This window comes from Myxocyprinus asiaticus, chromosome 14 (assembly GCF_019703515.2).
Source record: "Myxocyprinus asiaticus isolate MX2 ecotype Aquarium Trade chromosome 14, UBuf_Myxa_2, whole genome shotgun sequence".
NCBI lineage: Eukaryota > Metazoa > Chordata > Actinopteri > Cypriniformes > Catostomidae > Myxocyprinus > Myxocyprinus asiaticus.
In genome coordinates, this window is record NC_059357.1 from 12,042,812 (window position 1) to 12,067,644 (window position 24,833).

General features: G+C 36.9%; 1 protein-coding gene across 2 annotated transcripts; it reads left to right on the top strand.

Annotated features, from left to right (window-relative positions):
* Window positions 1–136: 136 nt before the first annotated feature.
* Window positions 137–24,473, top strand: LOC127451594 (synaptogyrin-1-like). Of its 2 annotated transcripts, none has more exons than XM_051716392.1 (4): window positions 137–1,124; window positions 15,548–15,785; window positions 18,350–18,495; window positions 21,138–24,473. In XM_051716392.1, the coding sequence occupies exons 1-4, from the start codon at window positions 1,029–1,031 to the stop codon at window positions 21,324–21,326; spliced, it is 669 nt and encodes a 222-aa protein (XP_051572352.1). In that variant the 5' UTR covers window positions 137–1,028; the 3' UTR covers window positions 21,327–24,473. The 2 variants fall into 2 exon arrangements, with proteins under 2 accessions (XP_051572352.1, XP_051572353.1); XM_051716393.1 differs by lacking the exon at window positions 21,138–24,473 and adding an exon at window positions 19,024–19,402.
* Window positions 24,474–24,833: the final 360 nt, after the last annotated feature.

The window sequence follows — 24,833 nt, forward strand, 5'->3', positions numbered from 1 at the left end:
GTTCTTATGTATTTAATGTGTCCCCTTCAGCCTCTGATTACCAACTAGATTATTCATAACTCACAGTGCCAGTTATTTTTTTTATCAACAGTTTCACCGTAGAAATTTGTTTTCTTGGAATGCTGGCTTGTACGATGTAAACGATTGTTTGATAAATTACCATTGAACTACACTAAAACTCCAAGTTAATTTACCACATCCTCTTAACGTAACTGTATATTTCTCCCTCTCTTTATCGTCCATTCAACTTCATTTTCTGAAACTTTATGCATGTGCTTTATAGCTCATCAATTCATTATGTTCTATTATAGAGACATATCATTGATGATGCTGCACATTATTTAGGCCTGTACAACACCATCTGAAAAATCAAAAACTTTGCATAACTGCAATAATTTGGAACAGTTGGGGTTAATTCATATCCATATTTTTGTTTTACCATAAACTAAATTATTTTTATCTAACATTTTATCTGCAAATGACTAAGCATTTGTCCTAGGGTGTGGGGTTGTGGGCAGTCACTAGGTGGCACAAGGTCACATCGATGAGCAATTTTAAATATTCCCTTGAATGGCATAAGGTGGGTAGAATATAATTGGGTCAGTACTGCATTTTATTGCCATTTAATTGACGTTCTCCTCAACAATCTACATAAGATTCTATTTTACTACTCCGTTCATAAACATTGAGTAACTACTGGGCACGTGGTCGGCAGCGCGCCTCAGTATCCTCGAGAGTGCGCATCAAGACTGACAGCATAGTGCGCGCTCACGTGCTCCCTCGTATGCGTGTTTACTTGGACTCTTATCTCCACCCTTGAAACGAGAGAGGTACGGAGTGGAAGGGACATCGTTTCAGGAGAAAACCTAAAAGAACAGACAGCCAAGATCGGGACAGGAGAGGGCAGTGCGTGAAGAGTCAAGGTGTAGGTCCAGTGGCGCGAGGATAAATTGATTCGACATCAAAGTCAATTATCTCTGTACTATAATTTAAAAAAAATAAGACGGAGAAATCACGAACCTCTGAGGATGGAGCAGGCATACGGGGCTGGCAAGGCTGGCGGCACCTTCGATCCAATTACGTTCTTTCAGCAACCGCAGACTGTTCTTCGAATAGTGTCATGGGTGAGAGTGATTCTACTAATTGCATACTTTAAGCGCGAGCGACAAGTGATGACGCGCGAAAGGCTCATAAGTCTTTGCCGCCTAAATGCACAAATCTCTCTTGCGAATTTGCGCTTTCGCTCTGTGTTTGTTTTTCATTTGTTAATTTAAAAACAATTATTGTTTATGACATTATTACGCGGTCTTTTAAAAGCCAGTTAATGTAACGCAGCGTCCATGTCATTACTCTAGTCTAACAGCATGACGCCAAATGGACTGCTTATATTGTTATAAACCACAGAACCGTTGATTCCGACTAATTTCTTGTCATATTTCTTACGACGCGCTCTTTGGTCGACCTTCGGGTGTGCATGCTAGTTAGTTCATCGTATTTATTTAAAAAAAAAAAAAAAAAGTGCATAGTGCATTCCATATATTTGCCACTCTTTTAACCGATAATCGTTGTGTTCCTGGCTCGTTCAGGGTGAACAGACGTCATCGATTGACTGAGTTGAGAAGAACGCAGCCAGGTAGAGGTTTGGATAGCAAATGAAATGGGCTATGGTTTCACGTGTTAAAAGCACGAACAAGCCTAATATTAATAAAGGAATAGCGGATTACTCTACCTTCCACCTACATACATTTTCAGTCATATCTATTAAACTACATATTTTAAAATTGGCATGTTTTATAATGTATTCTAAATCATATAGGGACTTAATCAGGTGTCTACTGTTTTATTTAAAATTTGGCTCGTACATAAGTTAGTATATGTGCATTATTTGTTGATAGTAACATTTTATGAAGGGACAAATGGTGAAGGGGTGATGATTGTTGGAGAGATTATAGGAGGGGTGGGGCAGGTGTCTGTAGGGGTGATTAAACCACAACTATGAAGTAGGTGGCATTGTTCAAGTAATGCATTCATCATGATTTTACTTAATTCTTTTTTTATATCTAGTTGAAATTATTCATAATTTTATTTGCTGGTTAAGTTTGCATTGCAACAAACTCCGTAAATCACAATTAGCATGTAGCATTTAATAATACCATAACTGACCACCCAGTTTTGTTCAGCACTGAAAGCCAAACATATTTAAAAAATATTCATAAGACAACATTGTGAAAATGGTAGACATATTTTATACTGTGTACCTCGATGAAACTTTTCTGGCTGTGGTCTATATGGGACAAACATTGCCTATCTGGTATATTACTTCTATTATGACTATTTAAGTGTAGTTTAAGGATAGTTGGGTATTTGGAAGCTGAGTTACTTAATTATTGCATTTTCCCTCTGGTTAGCTTCCCTTAAAAGTTTGAAATGTAAGTAGTATAGCTGAACTAGTGTATTCTGACGGCAAGTCATATAAGAAATCGTGTGTTCTTTTGTTACACGCAACCAATTGTTGATTTGTCGTCATGTCAGTGGGTGTAAATATCTGAGATTATTTTGCAGAGATGGACCACTTCAATTAAAAATGAATGGGAGAAATTGGAACAGTCAACAGATGTAGAAAGGAAGTCCTGCCTTACAGGTGAAGGAGCCAATCACCTTTTAGATAAAGTCATCGCCTGTCAGTCAACTCGAGAACATGCATGCGCATTAGCTACACAAGCCTGGAAAACCTTTTTTTTATTTTTTTTTATTTTTTTAGCATAATCTGAGGTAAAGAAGCACAATTTATGATAACAGTGTAGTCAGATTTTACTGGTGATTTGAAAGATGTTCTTTGATCGTAAATTTGACCAACCATTTTGGAGATTTCGGTCTTTCCCCATTCATGTAGATAGGAGCTACACTTTCACGACTGGAAATAGCTTCCCGAGAGCATTCCAAAAATGGCCGCCAGTGGACTGACTTGCTAGAAATACTTTAGTGTATATGCAATATGATGTATGGAATCTTCAGGATAAATTGGAGGTGTGTTTGTCTGATTCGTACACTGATTATCTGAGTGAGAGCTGCTGTGTTGGCCTGACAACTAACTAAGACCTCGGGCTGGATAGTAACAAGCTCACTATAAGGAAAATGGATAAAGAGTAAAGACATTAATGAGACCATGTATTGTAGAGCTGTCTCTAGAATATTCAACCTATTGCATTTCAACCTTTCTTTCCAAGCTTGTATCTTGTGTTGTATGACAGTATCTGTTTCCTCTTTGACACCTCCATAACTATATGACTATATTGCATATAACTATAAACATGTAACTATACTGCAACATACATGAACATAACTACTGCAATATTAGCATGCAGTGAACTCCTTAGTCATGGTTCAGAGATAAGTATCTGGAGACTACTATGAAGACTACCATAGTTTGATTCAGGCTTGGACTCCATCAACATGGCTTGTTTGTAAAAGTTTGTCTTTCAGTTTATTTAAAGGTGCAGTGTGTAATTTCCAAAAAAAATAAATAATAATTTACGTTTCCAAACAGGTTTCCTGTCTTTCAATGGTTGGACAAACAGATAGTTGCGCCTTAAGGTGGTCGCACACCAGAAGAGAAGCGCCGTGTTGCGGCTAGGACATGGCACAGGTATCAAACACAGGGCACGTCGATGCGGTTCATGTGGCAGATATTGCACACAAAAGTTACAAAGGTTTTTCTCTTCTTCAAGAATGAAAAAGGCTAGAGTAAACTATACATGTCCACTGATTATGATTTGGCTCTAATTTAATGGAAAATATGCGAGTTGCACTCCACGGCGTGGCAGAAATTTGAGCAGCTTCCGGAGTCATAGGTGGGTGGCGGCGGTGTGTGTACATTCATAAAAAACCATTGTTTCGAATTTTAGAAGTGATCCCCTTTATCTCAGCCTCAGATGGCATGCCTTTGGACCACCCACAGTCCGTTCTCTAACCATCTGATGCATATAGAACTAGTGGTCGACCAATGCCGATATCCAGAGAGCAGGCTGGCCGATACAATTCCAGTATATCACACAATTGAATATAGTAAATAGCATAAACATAAAATTGCTAAAAAAACAAAACAAAAAATAAACTCTTATTTAGCACTATATTTACTCAATTTCTCACAAAAATTTGTAAAAAATAAAGAAAAAAAAACATTTAAATGGTAGATAGCAGTTTCTTCTGCTTTCTGTTTAGTCATCAGTTTTTTGTAATTTATTTGCACATGAAGAAATTGTTAAAGCTGGAGTATGTCATTTCTGCGACACTAGCGCCAGCGAATGGAATTGCAAAAATAAATGTTTTTAAAACAGCGTTCTGAATACACCCCTTGCCTGCAGTTTTTCAAACAGTCAGATAGTGCGGGACTGTCTGACTGTTTGAAAAACTGCAGGCAAGGGGTGTATTCAGAACGCTGTTTTAAAAATATTTATTTTTGCAATTCCGTTCGCTGACCCCAACTCACATCTTTGAGTGCACGGGCGCGGAGGTAGGCAGGTATGTAGTTAGACAGGCAGGTACTCCATCCAATCATTGCATTCGGGCCGAATGAAATGATTGGATGGGCCTTTTACAGGCCTGTGACTGCAACAGATAATGTATTTTTTTTTTTTTTTTTTTTTTTTTTTGTATCAGAGCACTTGATTTATTGATTGCTGTCAGGATGCAAAGACTTTCAACCAGTATAACAAAAAATGCTTCTGGTATAAATTGCATACACTAGCTTTAATATATTAGGAAGAAGGAAATAACATTACACAGTAGTCCAACAACCATGGATGGCATGTCCACGTTAGCTATCGCATTTACTCAAAAGATACAGAATCAAACCAATTGTACATTCAGTGCATAGTGAATAAAACATTTACTTTTAGCATACGTGAAGTGCTTTTACCTTGAATTTGCACCAGAGACTATTTAGCAAAGACGGGCTACTTCTATTAAAATGAATGGAAGAAATAACGCCCAACTGCAGCCACCGGTCAATAAATCTGATTGGCTTTTGCGAATAGACGCACACAGGATGTCTTATCAGCCCGCCTGGAAGCTGAGTTGTGTTCATAAGGTTCTGCGTTTATACAATGAGCACTTCTGAGTGCGAAATAATCACAGAATTTACCTGAATTTGCCAGGTTAGTGACATCAAATCTTTTAAAGATATTAAGAATTTCGTTTGAGGCACGTAGCAGAAATAAAGCAGATATCCACAAGCGCAGCTGCCTTTTCTGCTTTATTTACTTGGTTATGCCTGTAATATTATCTATAATGAGGTTTTCTGCACTGTACTTGGACTCTCTTCAAATTTTCGTACTATTCTCCCATGTGTATTCTGTGCAGTTGGTCGCAGTGACTCACGCGCCATTATATACTTTATTTTTCCCCCATGTCGGTCTTTTATTATGGTATGATACATCTCAGGTTACTAAACACCCTGTAATGACAAAACCGACTGTGACTGGTCACTTAACATTTCAGTTAGATGGCTTTCCTGTCTAAATGGATTGTTCTTGGCCAATTGAAGCTGCTATAGAGCCCCGTAGTTAAACAATAAATACATATAAAGCTACGCGAGACTAGTCACGCTTCAAACTCACGCTGTTGGTTGAGCCATTGTTGCAGTGTTGATGCTTATATAAAGAACTTTTTTTTTTTATAGCGGCACAGAGCCACAGTGTTTACACTTTTGGGGAAAATCAGCCTACAAATGGCTTACTTATAGATGTTTCTGTGTATTAAGCTAGGATGGGAGAAATTATTTTAGCATTGAAAAAATTGCACATTTTAGCTTTTTCAATTTCTTAGACGGACTGATCTAAGCAGACATTGTTCCTTTAAGACCCGCCATTAACAAATATTTTAAGAGTTCAAAACATAGGCATTAAAGATCCTCAAGACAAGAATCAGCAGATCTTTCATGTATTTTCCCAAGTGTTCATACACTGTATCCAACCATCACCTAACTGCAGTCTGTTTCTGTGAAGCACAAAATTACATCAACCACATCATTTCCCTGTTTGTGTGTTGCAATAGCTCCTTTCAAAAAGAGATGTATTGCTGTCAACTCTCTGGCTGCCCTCTCCTGTATAATGTGCATATGATGCTTTAAATATAGCACAGTCATTTTTCCGTAGTCTGTTATGGGACTGATGGCACAGTGGAATACTGCTGCAGGGTGACAGTCTCCATATGTCCACCTTTTGTACTTGCGTCAAGGGGAAAATGTAGTTTGCAGAGCCTCTATAGTATAACCCTCTAACAATATTAATATGGATAGATACTACAGTTTGTGAATCATCTCTTTCCTGGCAGGATATTCTCTCACCTGGTTATAATATTCTGGCAATATATATATATATATATATATATATATACACACACACACACACACACACACACACACACACACACACACACACACACACAGCTTTGGAAAAAAAAATAGGACACCACTGAAAAATATCAGTTTCTCTGGATTTACTATTTATAGGTATGTGTTTGAGTATAATATACATTTTTGTTTTATTCTATAAAGCACTGACAACATTTCTCCCAAATTCCATATAAAAATATTTTAATTTAGAGCATTTATTTGCAGAAAATGACAACTGGTCAAAATGACAAAAAAGATGCAGTGTTTTCAGACCTCGAATAATGCCAAGAAAACAAGTTAATTTTTAAACAACACAATGCTAATGTTTTAACTAAGGAAGAGTTCAGAAATCAATATTTGGTGGAATAACCCTGATTTTCAATCACAGCTTTCATGCGTCTTGACATGCTCTCTACCAGTCTTTCACATTGCTGTTTGGTGACTTTATGCCACTCCTGGTGCAAAAATTCAAGCAGCTCGGCTTTGTTGATCACCTCTTGATTACATTCCAGAGGTTTTCAATTGGGTTCAGGTCTGGAGGTTGGGCTAGCCATGACAGGGTCCGGATCCGGTGGTCCTCCAACGACACCTTGATTGACCTGGTTGTGTGGCATGGAGCATTGTCCTGCTTAAAAAAAAAATCCTCAGAGTTGGGGAACATTGTCAGAGCAGAAGGAAGCAAGTTTTCTTCCAGGATAGCCTTGTATGTTGCTTGATTCATGTGTCCTTCACAAAGAGGAATCTGCCTGATTCCAGCCTTGCTGAAGCACCCCCAGATCATCATCGATCCTGACATTAAAAGTGTTTAATGTGAGAACTAAAATGCAGATAAAATCTAGTTAAGAATAATTAACTACCATTACAAAAGGACAGTTTGAACTGATTCACGGAAATGAATTGAACGCTGTTTTTGCTACTGATGTTTAAATCGAGCACTATTACAACGTCTTAAGCCCCATTCACACCGCCAGCGACAAAGTGACACAATCCCTTTCATTTTTGATGAGAGCACAGTGACTTCTGGCTAGATGAGCTGCTGAATCCGTTAGTGACAGAGATCACCTTGAAGAGCGACAAGACAAAGTTGAGAAAATTTTAACTTTATGCAAATGAATAGCGACATTCGTGAGTGACCACCAATGAGAGTGAAGACAACGGAGCTCACCTCATCTGTCTCCTGGCGGACTGGAGATGAGTGCAGGCATGATGGAGAAGTTTCAGCGTTGTGAGGGATTTTTACTGTTCTGTATCATTTGTTTGTAACCACATGCATAGATATAATAAAACGATGCGTGGAAATGTGTGTCAGAAACAGTCTGCATTCTGAGTGAGTTTGATTCGTTCATTCATGTTAGACTGATCGTCTTGTTAATGATTTATATTGATAGATTGATCGTCTTGTTAATGATTTAATGCACTGAACACTGCTGCATGATTTATGAAACACTCTACACTGCAGGGATGGGCATTTTGGCCATTTTGTCTACTCGAGTACTCGAGAGGCAATGACATGTATATAACTGTATATATAATAACATGTCTGACAAATGTCTTTGGCTGCTGCATTGCGTCTTGCTGTTCCAGTGTATCGTATATTCATTATAATAGGCTGTTATAAAATAATCTGGTACAAAAGATTGCATAATCAAAATATAATGTCACCATATTTTGTCATTATGAGAAGATTCGCTGCCCAACTCAATGAAAGAATGTGCACAATATGCATCTGTCTGTCTGTTCCTTCAGTGACTGCCTGAACTGTCTATTTTCAAGTTTCGGTAACCTTAACAGGAGACGCCATAACCATCACATTTTTAATATGCATGTTAAGTTGAAGTTCAGTTTTGAAGATGCTGCATTCTGTTCCATTTAGCTGCGCTCTGTCTAGCTGTTTGGTCCACTGTCACACGCCTGGTGTGTGTGTGTGTGTGTTCGCTCGCTCCTGTGGGGAAAGCTGCGATGCTCCGACGTAATCAGTCTTAAAATTAAAACATGTTTGTGTTTTGTTGTCAGGTAATTGTCACTGAATGTCGAATTAAGTGAGAAGTCACATCATGCATGATAACCATCGATCATCATTTTCATGATCGATCATTGCTACCACGTCCGAGTACCTGAATACTCGAGTACTCCTGCCCATCCCTACTACACTGCAGAATGTACATTTTTAGAGACAAGAGAAGTGATTCCTTGACAAATTGTATTGATGTCTTAATTTGACCAGTATTAGGTCTCATCTGTGAACACATTTTCAAAAGATATGGCCAGACGTGCAGTCCTCCAATAATGTTACAGCGACATACATTAGGAACGCCCACTAGCGACACCAAGCCACAATGTCACTGGCGGTGTGAACGGGGCTTTAACCCCTCGGGCCTGACGTCACTATGTTTACAATGGTTCACATTTGCTATATAGTCTACTGTCCAAAAAGTTAATAATGTTGACAAATTCGCAAGACAGGGCAGTATCTCAAAATGTAATTATATACATTAGCAAAATCATTGCAAATATACCCTGAATATATTTAATCCAACATTTTAATATATGAAAATGCCACACTGAGACAACAGTTAACATTTTTGAGTGCTGATTCAAGTAAATTGTTGAATCATACTTTAAAATTAATTGAAAGAACAGTTTGAACTGATTTATTGGAACTTATCACATCGCTTCTGAAGATATTGATTTAACCACTGGAGTCTTATGGATCAATTTTATGCTGCCTTTATTTATTTTTTTATTTTTTTTTTTTGTTTTTTTTTTTTGCTTTAAAATGTTGGCACCCATTCACTTGCATTTTATGGACCGAAAGAGCTGAAATATTCTTCTAAAATCTTCATTTGTGTTCAGCAGAAGAAAGAAAGTCATACACATCTGGGATGGCATGAGGGTGAGTAAATGAGAGAATTTTCAATTTTGGGTGAACAATCCCTTTAAGGGCTCTTGTCAGATCTGGATGAATTTGTCAATAAGAAGAGAGGTTTGGAAACCTTTCTAGTAATTAGTATGGTGAAAACGTGAAAATGACCCACAGGGACATTATATATAATGCTGAAATATAAACCAAAGCAAGATCATGCTTTATTAATGCCTACTTTCGCTATTTTATAGCTTTTAAAGACCTGAGTGGATTCTTATTTCAGTGTAGTTACAGTTTTCAGTGTCAAAATAATTTAGATCATTAGTTTTGTACAGCAGTACCGCCGCTCTCTAAATACAGAGTACACAGCCTGTGTAGGGCACCAACTGCCCCCTATCCACTATATAGTGCACTATTTCGGGTGTCCACCATTTTGTAGGAGTGTCTGAATTCTGAGTGAGCCACACGTTCCCTACTTTTGTTCACTCATTCTTACCCACAGTACATTCTAATTTCGAATGTACATTTGATGTACACTCAACGATGGTTAATTGCCCATAATCCACCTCTGGGAAGATGTATGAGCTGGGAGTTTACTGCTTCCTTCACTCCTACAATGTTTTATTTCATTCTGAATTTACAATAATAAGTACAATAATGTACATTTGATAAAATGTGTTTACTCTTTATATTAACATAAATATTAAAAATGACAAACAGAATGAAGATTTATTGTTTTAGTATATTATTTAATAAGAATAACAGGTTAGGCCCAAGTATTTTAAAAGTTCTTATGTGACGTTGTTTCTGCGACAGCCCCAGGGCTCCGACGCTCGGTGTATATGTCAGCGTCTGAATACACTCGCTCATTTCGTTCACTCGCTGCTGAGATATAGTGCACTTACTGCCATTCACTGTATAGGAAATGGTGAATGGGTGAAGGATTTCAGACACAGCCACTCCCTTTGCCATACGATCACCTCGCACCCACGCATCTCTCACACGCGCGCCCCACGCACCTCTCTGTGCATGCACAGAAATGCTGTCTGTTCGCGCTTCAGTTGTCAGTCACGAGTTCCGTAGAGCAAAAGCATTTACACTTAACTTGGATGTTTACGTGGATTCATACAGTTAATCAGCCCGAAATAGCTGCAATAGCTGCGTGGGTTAAATGCGTAAATACTGCTTATGACATGCGGGACAAAGCGCACTGATATATTGCTGCAGATTTCAAAATGTACACTTAAAAACTCATGTCATAAGAGCCCAGTTACAGAATCCCCCTGAAAATGACCATCACATTACTCTGAAAAACCTGTGTTAGCATTAGAGCCACAACTTACCTCAGAGTGCTGCACTAAGTTTGAAATGTCCGCTTGTCTTGGTGTTAAATGAAGGCACTGCATGACGAAACTATTCTTTATTCACTGTGCGGAGCGAAGAAAGTGATTCACTTAGTTTGAAGAGCATGATGCTGCAGCGGTCATGGACTCGGCTTGAGTGACAGTTTGTGACAGCGCGCACAGCTGTGTGAACTTCCGCTGTCGTAAAAGTCCCATTCAATAATCTCTCAATAAATTACGCATTAATTCAAATTAAACCCAGTAATGTAATGACAGGAACGCCGCCCATCGTAAAGAAGTAAAAGTTTAAAAAAAAGTCTTTAGAAATTTACTTGAGCAAGAGTAAAAAGTACCTAATTTTAAACCTACTCTAAATGTAAAAATTTTTCCCAAAAAGTTACTCAAGTAAATGTAACAGAGTAAATGTAGCGAGTTACTACCCACCTCTGCCATTGATGTTGCTTACCCCTCAATAAATGTGAAGTTGCACCCCTGCTTAAAGCTTTCATGGTCTCGGCTCACAAGGCAAAGAAGGATCTTGAAACTTCATTGAGACTACATTGAACATTTTTGAGCAATTATGCAAGTAAATTATGGAATCACAATTGATTAATTAAATTGATTAATGGAAAGGACAGTTTAAACTGATACACGGAAACTAATCAAACACCGTTTTTGCTACTTGTGTTTAAATCGGGTGCCATTACAATGGCAGAAAGCTTTCATAGTCTCGATTAGCAAAGCAAATTGAAAGGACAGTTTGAACTGATTAATGGAAATTAATCAAACACCATTTTTGCCACAAAGTTTGAATCAGATGCTATCACAACATCTTAAAACTTTATTAGTCTTAAAGCTTTTCATAATACTTGTGAGACAAGTAGGGATCTCAACTTCAGTCTGTGATCTCTACATCTGTATAATATAGGTGTATTTAAGTTCTTATCTCATGGAAAAGTAGCTTCTATATTCTTCTTCAGAAAAAGAAAACCTCCCTCAAAGAGCTACAGAGTTTTTTTTTGTCTGAATGAAATAGTTTGATGAAATCTTCCAGTCTTTGTGGCTGAGACTCTTGGTTGTTTTCTCTTAGCATGCTGATATGGAGTATATTGTATTTAACAAATGTGCCAGCATAGCAACCAGTGCGGTTTAATTTAATTCTCCTGTTTATACCACAGCAGAACTAATTTTCTACATATGATTGATGTTTATAAATGTCCTAATCTGGTTTCTCTAATGTCCAGTCAGTAATGCTGGATGCAGAATTTCTGAATGTTATTTATCAATGGTTATATCAGGTTGACTGTGTAGGAAAGCTTTTCTTTTTTCCATACAAAATTGGTGGTCTTCATTTTTTAGTCTTATGACTCAGTCTCTCTCTCTCTCGTGATCTCTCTTTCCTCGCACAATGAACATAAGGGTCAGGGAGATTAAAAGCGAGGGATTGGAGAGGGAGGGGAGAGAGATATGGAAATCTCAGCATGCATGTAACAGACTGAGAGGGGTGAAAATGATGCATCAAGAAGAAGAGTTTTCCCTTGTTAAAAAAACAAAAACTCACACCATCTGGATTGTCAGATTCATGTTCAGTCACAAAATGATCCAAATACAGAATGTTTCACCCATAAAAACTTGATATGCTTAAAGGGATAGAAATTAAAATGAAAAGTCTATTAATTTACACTCATGTTGTTTCAAACCCATATGACTTTCTTCAAAGTGTTGATTGATTTATTGGTGGGCGAGTCATGGTTGCCTACTCTAAAATAGTACACACACAAACAAGCCCCAGCTGATATGTCTTGCTGACTGAAGAATCGTAAATTACAGTGAGGACCAAAGAAAGCCAACAAAATGTGATGTGTATATGAAATATTTGTCAGTTTATGCCTTAATTTATAAAGATTAGAAAGCTCTTAAACTTCAGCATCAAAATAAAATGTATTAGGACAAGGAACAAAGAGAATTTTAAGGTTTTGCACATTTCCACTTAATTAAATTGCTTAACAATGAATTTATTTCTCACTCGTGTGTGTGTGTATATATATATATATATATATATATATATATATATATGTATGTGTGTGTGTGTGTGTGTGTGTGTGTGTATATAACTCAAGGCAGGTTGAAATATGGAGCACATAAAGCTTTGCTCCTGATGATCACAAGATCAGGATTCCACATGCTGCCTGTTACAATGCTTGCTTTCATGCACTCATAGGCTATGAGACCTTGTGATCCAGACAGCTAATTAAAGGCAGGCAAGTCACTTAGTAGCTACATAAACAGGCCAAAAAAAGCCACACAAAATCGCAGACTTGATGATAAATGTAATGTTTTCTCTGATCCAGTTTCTAAGGTGCATAAATTATAAGAAATTATACTTAAAATATAATATAATACATTTCTTAACTCCACTGTTATTCTATAAATCTGACCTGCAAGTCCATTCCTGGTAAAAACAAAAACACGCCTGGATGGAATCTGCAGACCTATCCCCATTTTCTGTGCTGATTTTGGGGTAAAATCTGCAGAATTTACTTAAATATTGTATAATGTGGTAAATGGAGTCAAATTAGCCAAATCATTTAATAAACAAACATTCAAGGGGAGTGGGATGTGTAGAACTTTGCTAAGGATGGGCATTCCAGTTCCGGGTTTCTATTTATATTATGTGTCTTTAACTACTGTATACTATTACATTTAAAATACATACAATACAATGTACTTATTGTGTAACTACGTGTTGTTCTGCAAAATTCTCACAAGATTCACATTTTTTTGCTACTGAGGTTGAGGGGTAGGGTTCGGGTGTAGGGTAAGGGTTGGGGTAGGGTCAGGCTTAGGGTTATGGATAAGGTTAACAGTGTAACTACAGATTAAATGCAGCTGCTTTAAAATGCAAGTACAATGGAACAACATGTATGTACATTATAAGTACATTGTATCAAATGCAAGTACACAGTAGTTAAGGACACCTAATATAAATTTGGTCCCAATTCTTAGTTCTGCAGGCACAGAATTCCATATGGGCCTAGTAATGAGTTAAAATTTAAGGTTGACTTCATAGTGGAAGGGGCCATTCAGACCAAACCAGTTGATGCTGACCAAATTTCTTGCTATCCTATTAAATTTTGCTTGATTAGTTCAAGATAAAGGTTTGAATGAGGCATTGAAATTTAAGCTCACAGACTGAGTGTTTATTTGATTTGATGTTGCCAACCCCTGTTTTATAAGCATTGGTTATAGATTAAAGTTGATTTTTGGGGTTAAATTATGGGGTTGTAGCTGACATTTTGAACACATGGAACAGTCTGGCTGTTGGTAGCCAAAAGCACTTGAGAAGTAAATTGCATGAGTAGATTAATGAAGAGTTTTTGTTTTGTTTTATAACTGTGCTCTCTCCATCACTCACAAACATACACACTTAGACACTCGGACACATTGTACAGATGCAGAGGTCAGTTGTTAAAACCCTTGCCTTTGCCAAGACTTGCTTCCATCCTCTTAAGATGCTTGCAAGATGGCTATTTCTCTGGAGCCAAAGAGAGAACATGAGCTCATTAGCATGCACAAACAGGCATATGTTACGGTAGTGCTGCAGCAGTCTAATCTAGTCTCCCATTAAAAAACAAAACCAGTAGAAAGCAATAATTTAAGATTAAAAGCAGACCTAAATCAGTACCAAAAACAAACCTTGCAAATATTTTCAGCCAGAGGTTGAGGTTAGATGAAAGACACAATGTAATGTTGTTGCAGAAAATGCTTGTTTGATTATGCCCACTGTTGTGCTGATTTCAGCTTCTCTTGTAAACAAAGTTTTTAAAGTTAGTTTAATTGGATCTAAAGGGATTTTTCACACTGTTTTTTAACCCTCGTTAAAGCCACTTTTAACACTGGATTATGAACCTCTTTTTTAGAGCAGATATAGCTCTGCAAAACCAAATTGCTGTTCCACAAATATATTGTATAAAACAATGTGGCATTCAAATTTGACTGAGAGGTCAGTATTACCCTACTGTAAACCAAACAGTGCTGCCTTGTTAAATATGAATGTGCTTTTTACAGTTGCAAGAACTTTCACGCTGCTTATTTAGTTTCAGGAACAGTGATGGGATATGCATTAAATGGACTGGTGCACTTGTCCAATCAATGTCATTTACCCCCGTAAATATGCAAACAAGAATGTCAACATTGTATGAATAGTGTTTACAATTTGAAATCAGGTGTTGAGCGGGTAGAATTCAATGAAGCTGTCAGCTGAGGACATGTGAGGTGTCTATTTCTCAAACTAGAGACTCTGATGTACTTATCCTCTTGTTTAGTTGTACATCTGGCCTTCCACATCTCTTTCTGTCCTTGTTAGAGCCAGTTGTCCTTTGTCTTTGAAGACTATAGTGTACACCTTTGTATGAAATCTCCAGTTTTTTGGAAATTTCAAGCATTCATTCCTCAAAACAATGATTGACTGATGAGTTTCTAGAGAAAGCCGTTTCGTTTTTGCCATTTTTGACCTAATATTGACCTTAAGACATGTCAGTCTATTGCATACTGTGGCAATTCAAAAACAAACACAAAGATTATGTTGAGCTTAATTTAACAAACCAAATAGCTTTCAACTGTGTTTGATATAATGGCAAGTGATTTTCTAGTACCAAATTAGCAATTTAGCATTATTACTCAAGGATAAGGTGTTGGAGTGATGACTGCTATAATGGGGCCTGTCTAGATTTTATCAAAAATGACTTTTTTCAAATAGTGATGATGCTGTTTTTTACATCAGTAATGTCCTGACTATACTTTGTGATCAGTTGAATGCTACTTTGGTGAATTAAAGTACCAGTTTCCTTCAGAAACAGCTAAATCTGTACATTATTCCAAACTTTTGGACGCCAGTATATGTCAGTTCATCTCACATAATCTTACTTTTTGTTTCTTGATCCTAAGATCTTCTCCATCGTGATCTTTGGATGCATTGCTAACGAGGGCTACATGAACCGTCCAAACGAGGAGGAGGAGCACTGCATCTTTAACAGGAACCAGAATGCTTGTAACTATGGTGTGGGGATGGGTGCGCTGACCTTCCTCTGCTGTGCCGCGTTTATGGCACTGGATGTCTACTTTCCTCAAATAACCAGCGTCAAAGACCGCAAGAAGGCTGTGTTGGCTGATATCGGTGTTTCAGGTAAGCAGCACTTTCACTGTGAAGGTGGTAGTGTGTTACCTTAAGATGTTCACTAACCATTGACCAATCAAATGTAAGCTTGAGGTTAGACTTCAGATAAATACATTTTAAATGGAATAGGCTACATTAGAATTGTAGAAATTAATTTTATTTAATATTGCTACAAATACCACTGTTTAATTAGTAGGCAGAAACTTAAAACTCAAGTGTTGATTTAAAGTTTCTTAAATATATAACAAATGATTATTCTTATATAGCATTGAATTCAAACATAAAATGTTTGTAAACAAAATATTTTTATTTCAGTTAAATAGGCAAAATAATGTGGCTGGGGTGTCTTCCCCATTGGCATACAGTATCTGTACTGTCCTATAAATGGCAAAAAGACCAAAAATAATGTGATCATATCCCAGACATGATTTTTGCACAATGGAAAAAATATGTACACAACAATGAGCCAAAACATTATGACCACTCACAGGTGACGCAAATAACATTGATCATCTCCTAACAAGGCCACATGTCAAGGTCTGGGTAGATTAGATGGTAAGTGAACAATCAATTCATTTCAACAAGTCAACATGTTGAATGCAGGATAAATGGGCAGGAGCAAAGACCTGAGCGACTTTGACAGGGCAGAATTGTAATGGCCAGACGACTGGGTCAGAGCATCTCTGAAACGGCAAGGCTTGTGGGTGCTTCTGGTCAGTGGTGCGTACCTACCGACAGTGGTCCAAGGAGGGACAAACCACAAACCGGTGGCAGGTTGTTGGATGCCCAAGGCTCATCAATGTGCGACATCCACATTGAAGGCTAGGATAGAAACCTGTCGGTTCGGAAGGTCTAATGTGGCACAATTCACAGAAAATTGTAATGATGGTTACGAGAGGAATGTGTCACAACACAGTGCATCGCACCCTGCTGCCTAGCTGCAGACCGGTCAGAGTGCCCATGATGACCCCTGTCCACCGTCGAAAGCACCTTCAATGGGCACGCGAGCATCGGAACTGGACCTTGAAACAGTGGAAGAAGTTTACCTGGTCCGATGAGTCCCGTTTTCTTTTACATCATGTGGACAGCCGTGTATGTGTGCGCCGTTTACCTGGGGAAGTGATAGCACCAGGATACACTGTGGGAAGATGACAAGCCGGTGGAGGGAGTGTGATACTTTGGGTCTAGCCATTCATGTGGACATCAATTTGACATGTGCCACCTACCTAAACATCATTGCAGACCAGGTACACCCCTTCATGGCAGTGTTATTCCCTGATGGGAGTGGCTTCTTTCAGCAGGATAATGCGCCCTGCCACACTGCACACATTGTTCAGGAATGGTTTGAGGAACATGATAAAGTGTTCAAGGTGTTGCCCTGACCTCCAAATTCTGCAGATCTCAATCCAGTTGAGCATCTTTGGGATGTGCTGGACCAACAAGTCCAATACAAGGCAGATCCACCTTGCAACTTATAGGACTTTAAGGATCTGCTGCTAACGTCTTGTTGCCAGATACCACAGGACAACTTCAGGGGTCTTGTAGAGTCCATGCCTCGGTGTGCCAGCACTGTTTTGGTGGCACACAGAGGACCAACAACATATTAGGCAGGTGGTCATAATGTTTTTGCTCATCAGTGTATATACTGTGTACAGTATATGGGTCATTCCTGGGATTCAGTAATATTTCAGTCCCCCATACTTTTTAAAGTGGTTACTTTTTATAAGATGTTGATATGTCCAGTATAATTGATTAAAATAATTATTGTATTAAAATAATTTTCCTGAGGCACTACACTGAATTTTTTACCTAGAAAAAAAATAATAAAATGTGCACACTGTCTATAATTTTTGTCATTAATGTAGATGTTTATTTGTGTTCCTTTGCTAAGAAAGATATTTGACAAAAAATGCATAATTTGTTTAAATAAAAACCAGACTATAAAGTTTTGTCCCTCAGTCTGAACTTAACCCTGTCACATCAACCATTTTCAAATATTTTTTTCCACCCATATGTAGACATTATAAAACAGAAGTGAAAATATATAAAATAAAAGGGCTTTGATGCCTGAGGTGGGAAAATATGATTTGTTGGAGGTTTAAAATGTGCCTAATATTGTGGCATATTCAGACAATTAATCAAATGTAGTTGACTTTTTTTTTTTCTAAGTTGAAATATTAACAAATCCCAGGAATGACTTATAATATTGTAGTATGATATAAAATAATGCTTGCACCCAACTGGCTGGTTGTTTTTAAGGTCTTCTTTTCTCAAAAGTCCACCTAGAGTTAGAGCTGAATCTTTGCTACCACAACATTAACGTGAGCTGTACTGACCTCTGTTGGTACAAAGTGACTGCTGTTAGACATAACTGCAGTGTGAAGCTGGGTTTGTGCTGCCATAATTCCCTCTTTGCCTGCATATAGCGCTGACTATTTTGATCAGATCTGCGTGTCTTCTTTCCTAATCACACTCTACTATAGGTTTGTTTGTAGATCATTTAATATTTATTGTTGAGTCGGTTCCCTGTTTTATAGACCTTAATTTCTGCACCTATCCTCTGTTTCTTGCAGCATTCTGGTCTTTCATTTGGTTTGTGGGATTCTGTTTCCTGGCCAATCAGTGGCAGGTGGCCAAACCAGAGGATAACCTGCTCAAAGAGGGCGGAGACGCAGCCAGAGCGGCCATCACCTTCTCCTTCTTCTCCATATTCACTTGGGTCTGTTCTAAATTATCTGACTCTTCAATCATTTTTTACAATGCTCAAATTACACTCAAAACAAATGCTTCTTTCTGCACATCAAATGTATATCAGTTGTATCTGATTCGTAAGATTCAAAGTCTACCTTTTTTTGACTTTGTATGTAGGTGATGCATTGCCCCTAGATCTTTTCTTGACCTAATCACATGCATGTCTTCCTTCCGAATAAATGTCATGTGATTGTAGATCAACCACTGTACATGACCTGCACTTCTGATCCACTTAACTGCTTTATTCACTAATCTTCTCTGTATTCTGCTGCCTAGGGCATTTTCTTATTTACCATTTTAATCTTTGCTTCTCTTTTTGCAGGTTTCCTTCTAACCTCTGTGTTTCATTACTTGCAGTATTCCTCAAAGTACTTCTCTTACAGAAATCACCCAGCTGCATCGACAAGACTAATCCAGCATTGTTTAAATATTTTCAGCATTTCCTGTTGTTCATTGTGTTAATCGCTGGCTCTGGCCAATATGTAATTTTTTCTAGGGTGTTCTTACTCTGCTGGCAGTGGAGCGGCTAAAGAGAGTCTCATTTGAAGAGGAATACAACAAACTGTTCACCAATCAAACGCCACCTCCATTTGTTTAGCCTTTTAAACACTTTCATTTACTACACTGTAGATAAAAACTACAAAAACCATTCCACAAACCATGCAGTCACATATAACAGCAAAGATGCAGTTTTGTTTTGTTTTGTTTTGCTTGTTGTCACTGTGCCAAGTCAAGCACTAAATCAACCTGGATCAACTTTGAACAACCATAAAGGGATACAGATTATCTCATTTACTCACCTTCATGGCATCACAGATGTGTATGACTTTCTTTCTTCTGCTGAACACAAACAAAGAATTATAGAAGAATATTTCAGCTCTGCTGGTCATCACAATAAAAGTGAATGGGTACCAAAAGTTTGAAGCTCCAAAAGCATACATAGGCAGCAAAAAAGTAATCCATAAGACTCCAGTGGTTAAATCCATATCTTCTGAAGCAGGTGAGAAACAGATCAATATTTGAGTCCTTTTTTACTATAAATCTCCACTTTCACTTTCACATTCTTCTTTTGTATTTGGCAATTTGCATTCTTCATGCATATTGCCATCTACTAGGCTGGGAGGAGAAAAATTGATCTGTTTCTCACCCACACCTATCATGTCGCTTCTGAAAACATTGATTTAACCACGTGAGTCATATGGATTACTTTTATGCTGCCTTTATGTGCTTTTTGGAGCTTCAAAATTTTAGCACCCATTTACTTGAATTGTGAGGACCTGCAGAGCTGAAATATTCTTCTAAAAATCTTCAGTAGAAGAAAGTAAGTCATACACATCCCCAGGATGGCATGAATGTGCGTAAATGATGAATTAAAATTTTTGGGTGGACTATCCCTTTAAACTATTTTAATTTATGACAGCATGGTTGGTAGTGAGATTATCTAATTTCCACATTTTTATCTGTTGAAGCCTTTATCATATCATTAGCTTTCCTCCAAAACATTTGCATTTGCTTTGAAAGGTACTTAGAACACATAACTGTGTATATAACATACAGTTTTATTCAGTTGCTTTTCATTTGGTGGGGTTAGTGCTTTTTTCATTTGCGCAGTATTATTTTTATTTTTTAAAGTTTCTCAGACCACATTTGAGAATTTCAGCTCAGTGGATTTTGAAACTGCACTGGCAGTGTATGGGAATCACATGAGGGTTTTAGATTTAGATTTCTGCATTTTATTAGACTCGTTACTCATTTTATTACCTCCAGTAACATGAAATTTCTCCAATTCCATGCTGTTTATCTCTAGGGGATAAAAGTTTTACCAGGAAGAATATCACTGCTTGGGGTCCTGAATTTGTTTTTAATTACAGTTGTCATTTTTAATTATCTAGGGGGCGCCAGATGCACATGAAAAACAAACAGCTGACCCATATGCAACTGTCTTACCAGCATTGTGTTATAGCTAAGAATCTATGTAAGTTTGCCTAAAGGGTTTAATGACTCGATACATTCCCAGAACTTGCTATTTTTCCCTCTCATTTGCCTTCACTGTTGTCATGGAATTTCACAATCATGTTTACAGTTAAGATGCTATTGTTGCTTAATCTGATGCATATCTTACATGACAGATCTTATAATGTACTGACAGATTTTGTTTTTACAAACTGAATTTTAGTTCTGATTAAACAGTCTTAAGGTTGACTTTCAGTTCTGACATTTTGTCTTAAATTTCTGTTTTTTGCATGTGTTTAAGAGTGTAAATAACAGATGAAAAGGTTAGTCTCTCACAAGGCCACTACCTACATTTTTGTAACTGTTGATCTTAAAGCTTACTAACCATCTTAATCTTTCAGCTTCATCAAACTAATGTCTCTTTTCTCTCAATCTTTCCCTCCCGCTCTGTCCCACCCTGTTATCCTCATTAATTCTATCCCCTTTCAATTACGCCTCATTCCATAATTTGACTTCCTTAATTAATGCCTTTGCATTTATTTACAATTCACCACTGCTCTGAAAATCACTCTTTTCTTCCTTCTGTGTCCATAATCATGTAATTCCCATTGCAATCCCTCCCATTCCATCCACTCTGTTATCCTCATTTTCCTAAAGGCTGGTCAAGCTTTCTTTGGATTTCAAAGGTACAAGCTAGGCGCAAGCTCCTCCCTCTTCTCTCATGACTATATTGATCCAAGCCAGGATCTTGCAGCGGCACCTCCTGCAAACACAGAATACACTGGATACAACACTGACATGGAGGTTAATTATAATGGCTCTGGTGGATACCAGAACCAAGACTAGTGAGGTTTAAACAAGCAGCCTGAACATGCTAGGCTGGCAGGGCTAAATGTGGAAACAGAAGCATTTGGGGTGAAAAGGGCGAACATGAACACTGGGACTTTATTTTTTTTGGGCTCGGGGTGGAATTTGGGGACCACAGCAGAGTGGTTAAGAGACTGAGAAATAAGGGGTTTGTTTGGTGCTAATAACCCCTTGAAGAACTTGATGTGAGATCGAAGTAGGTATTTGCTGTTCATCTGGTAAAGAGACATGATCAGTGAGTCTTTTATAAGGTCTATGAATGTACTGGAACTTTTACAGTTTAGGCAGGTCAAGATCTTAAGAAACCATATTGTGTGCACCAGGAAATGTTGCCTTCAGTTTTGGGGATATTGGCTTGGGTGGCAATCTAATTTATTGGTCAGTATATGTTTTATGTTCACTTTGACCAAACTCTACAAATGGTCAGTTGTATAATACATTGTTTCACTAATTTATAAATCAATTTAGTACACTTAATAATATTCAAATTTGTGAACTAAATTGTTGTTTATCTCTACCATAGTCAAAGAAACTGTCTAGCTTAGTACTGACGATACCTGTGATAAAACCTGACCAAACTAAATGTTTCTAAAGACCATGGTGTTTTATTTTGGTAAAGTGTACATGCTTCAACAGAAGATGACCTTAACCCTTTGACCTCTGACTGGGACACAGATCTCTACTCTATTAATAGATCTCTCTACTCTATTAATAGATCTCTGCTGCCATTTTTTCACTCTCCAAGGATTCTGAAAGATACTTAGACATTTTTATGTCTAGCATCAAATCAGTTTCTGCACTGTTGGCATACAGTATACCATGAAAAGATTAATGGTCTGTGATGTAATACAGAAAGTGAAAGTAAAAAAGTTAATGTATTGAAAGTTAAGTGTGTAACAAGAGGAATGAGTTGCAAGGTTTTGAAAAACACTGTAAAGCTGGCGTAAGTAGCATTATGTGATATTTAAGGCCTGTTTTTTTTTTTAAGGTTTTGCCTTGTTTCAGAAAGGCAACAGTCCATAAGTATGTGCAGTGGCCCAAAAAAGTATCTGCACTTAAGCCACACTTAAAAACGTATGAATGTCATTGCGTTAGATTACAAAATGTTCAACGAAGTGTCATTTATTTTAAAGAAACAGCACATGCATTCTTGCTGGCATTAATACATTTAAGTGTGGCTTATGTCTCCAAATACTTTTGGAGCTACTGTACATGTAATTTATACATGTTTGTATTACAAAGATTTAGATATGATGACCTTGAAGTTGTCTTTAATGTCTTTTAATCACAAATGTAAGCATGCGTGGTGCAACATCAAAATTCATTAGCCTTGAACACATTTTAATGTTCCCTGATATAATGGTTTATATAGAGTTGATTAATGACTAATAAGTCATTTACAAATGCATTATAAGTCATTGATATGCAGTTATAACAAGATGAAAAACAGGGCAACTATCGTGTAATATTTTCCAAATAGTGAGCATTTAAACTTGCATGTTATAAATGCTTGCTTAATACATTTATTCATACTTTTATTACCAGAAATCAAAAACATGCCTTTGTTCATGATTTATGTCACAATGCAGCAAAAATAAACTATTATGGTGAAATTGGAAAGAGGGGTTATGCCATTTTGCTACAGTCCGCTTTTTGTTTATATTAATTACTGTAATGTCTTGACTCACTTATGTTGTCACTTTTCTTGTCACGTTGATGTCAAAAGAATGGTGCTACACCAAGTGGTTTCCTTACCTAGTCCAAGTTACCTAAAGTCCTCTGCATACAAAAACACATTTCAGGTCTTTATGCTTACTCACAACATACATATATGATATAATAAAGTCTGATAACCTGATTAAACCATACAGAACTTTATTTACATAGGTTTCTAATGTTGGCAACTTAATACATTCTTCATATGTGTCCATTTTACATTAAGGTACATTTTCACAAGTTACTAAAATTGTATACGTGTTATTAAGCATTTATAACACGAGAAAAAAAAGGGTCACTATTCGGCAGGTATTGCAAGAAAGTCACCCTTTTTATGCATGTTGCTATAACCACATATCAATGATTTATAATGCATTTGTAATTAGTCCTTAACAACCTCCTTTATAAACCCTTAATAAAAGGAACGTTATGTAAAGTGTTACCATTTTTTAAGTATGAGAGGGAATATGTGGCTAGTTTATTTAGCCAATGTTGACTAGCACTCAACTTTAAGGCAAAGAAATCTACCAAACCAGACCTAAAGAACTTGCCTTATGCTTTACTCAAACATTTGTTTGGCAGGGGCAAAAAAGAAGCATGACTGCTAAACAACACCTTGTCTAAGTTCTAATTAAGAGTCTTCAGATTTATGCTAATGACCATGACAGCGTGGGAATCTGGCCAGAACACTGCTCTAATATCCAACACTGATTCCTCAATTTATGATAATGTTTGCTACGAAGAATAGACTTGTAGACATTGTGTTTCTTTGCTTAATTGCAGTGTCAAATCTTTGAGGCGAATGATCATTTTATTGTAATGATCTGTCACTTGTAAAAATATTATTTATTCATTTTTATTAACGAGGTCTTTTGCAACACCCTTAAAATAGTGTTCCCTGGCCTTCATTTTAAGCATTGTTTTGGGAGTAAATATAGGAAAATGTTACTTTTGATCACAGTTACTGTAATAACTCTTGCGCTAGTAGAGCAGCAGGGTTATTCATTATAAATAAACCTATTGGGTGTTTTTGTTTAAATGTTCTGGAAAAAAAAAAAAAATCATCATATTGTGTACAGTGTAAGAATATATAAAACCAGCATATTTTTATTTAATGACAAACATGTAATACAATCAAATACACAAAAATATGTTTATAAATATATTACCAAAAAAACTGGTACAGAGTACTTATGATATTATAATATATAAAACTTAGTAACAGTAATATAAACTGTGTATTTTGCATTTAAATGTGTGATAGAATAATGTCGATTAACTGAATCACTAGGTAAAAATGGGTCAGTGTATTATGTCCTGTCTTGTATGTTGTTTGTCTGATATTATGTCTGATATAGATTAAAATAAAAGACAATTGACTGGGGAACATTTCTGCCAAATTCTTGTTTCTGTGCGTATAATATGGTTTTTAAAATAAATTTGAATTTATATTTTTAAATGTGTGTGTGTGTGTGTGTGTGTGTATATATATATATATATATATATATATATATATATATATATATATATATATATATCAGAATCAGCTTTATTGCCAGGTATGCTTACACTTATAAGGAATTTGTATTGGTGACAGGAGCTTCCAGTGCACAACAACACAAAACAGCAGCAAGACGTAGATAATAATAAAAACGTATAAAATTGAATAAAAAAAAAAAAAAAAGATAACAATTGAATAGAAAATAAAGTATAAAAGACTATATATATATATATATATATATATATATATATATATATATATATATATAT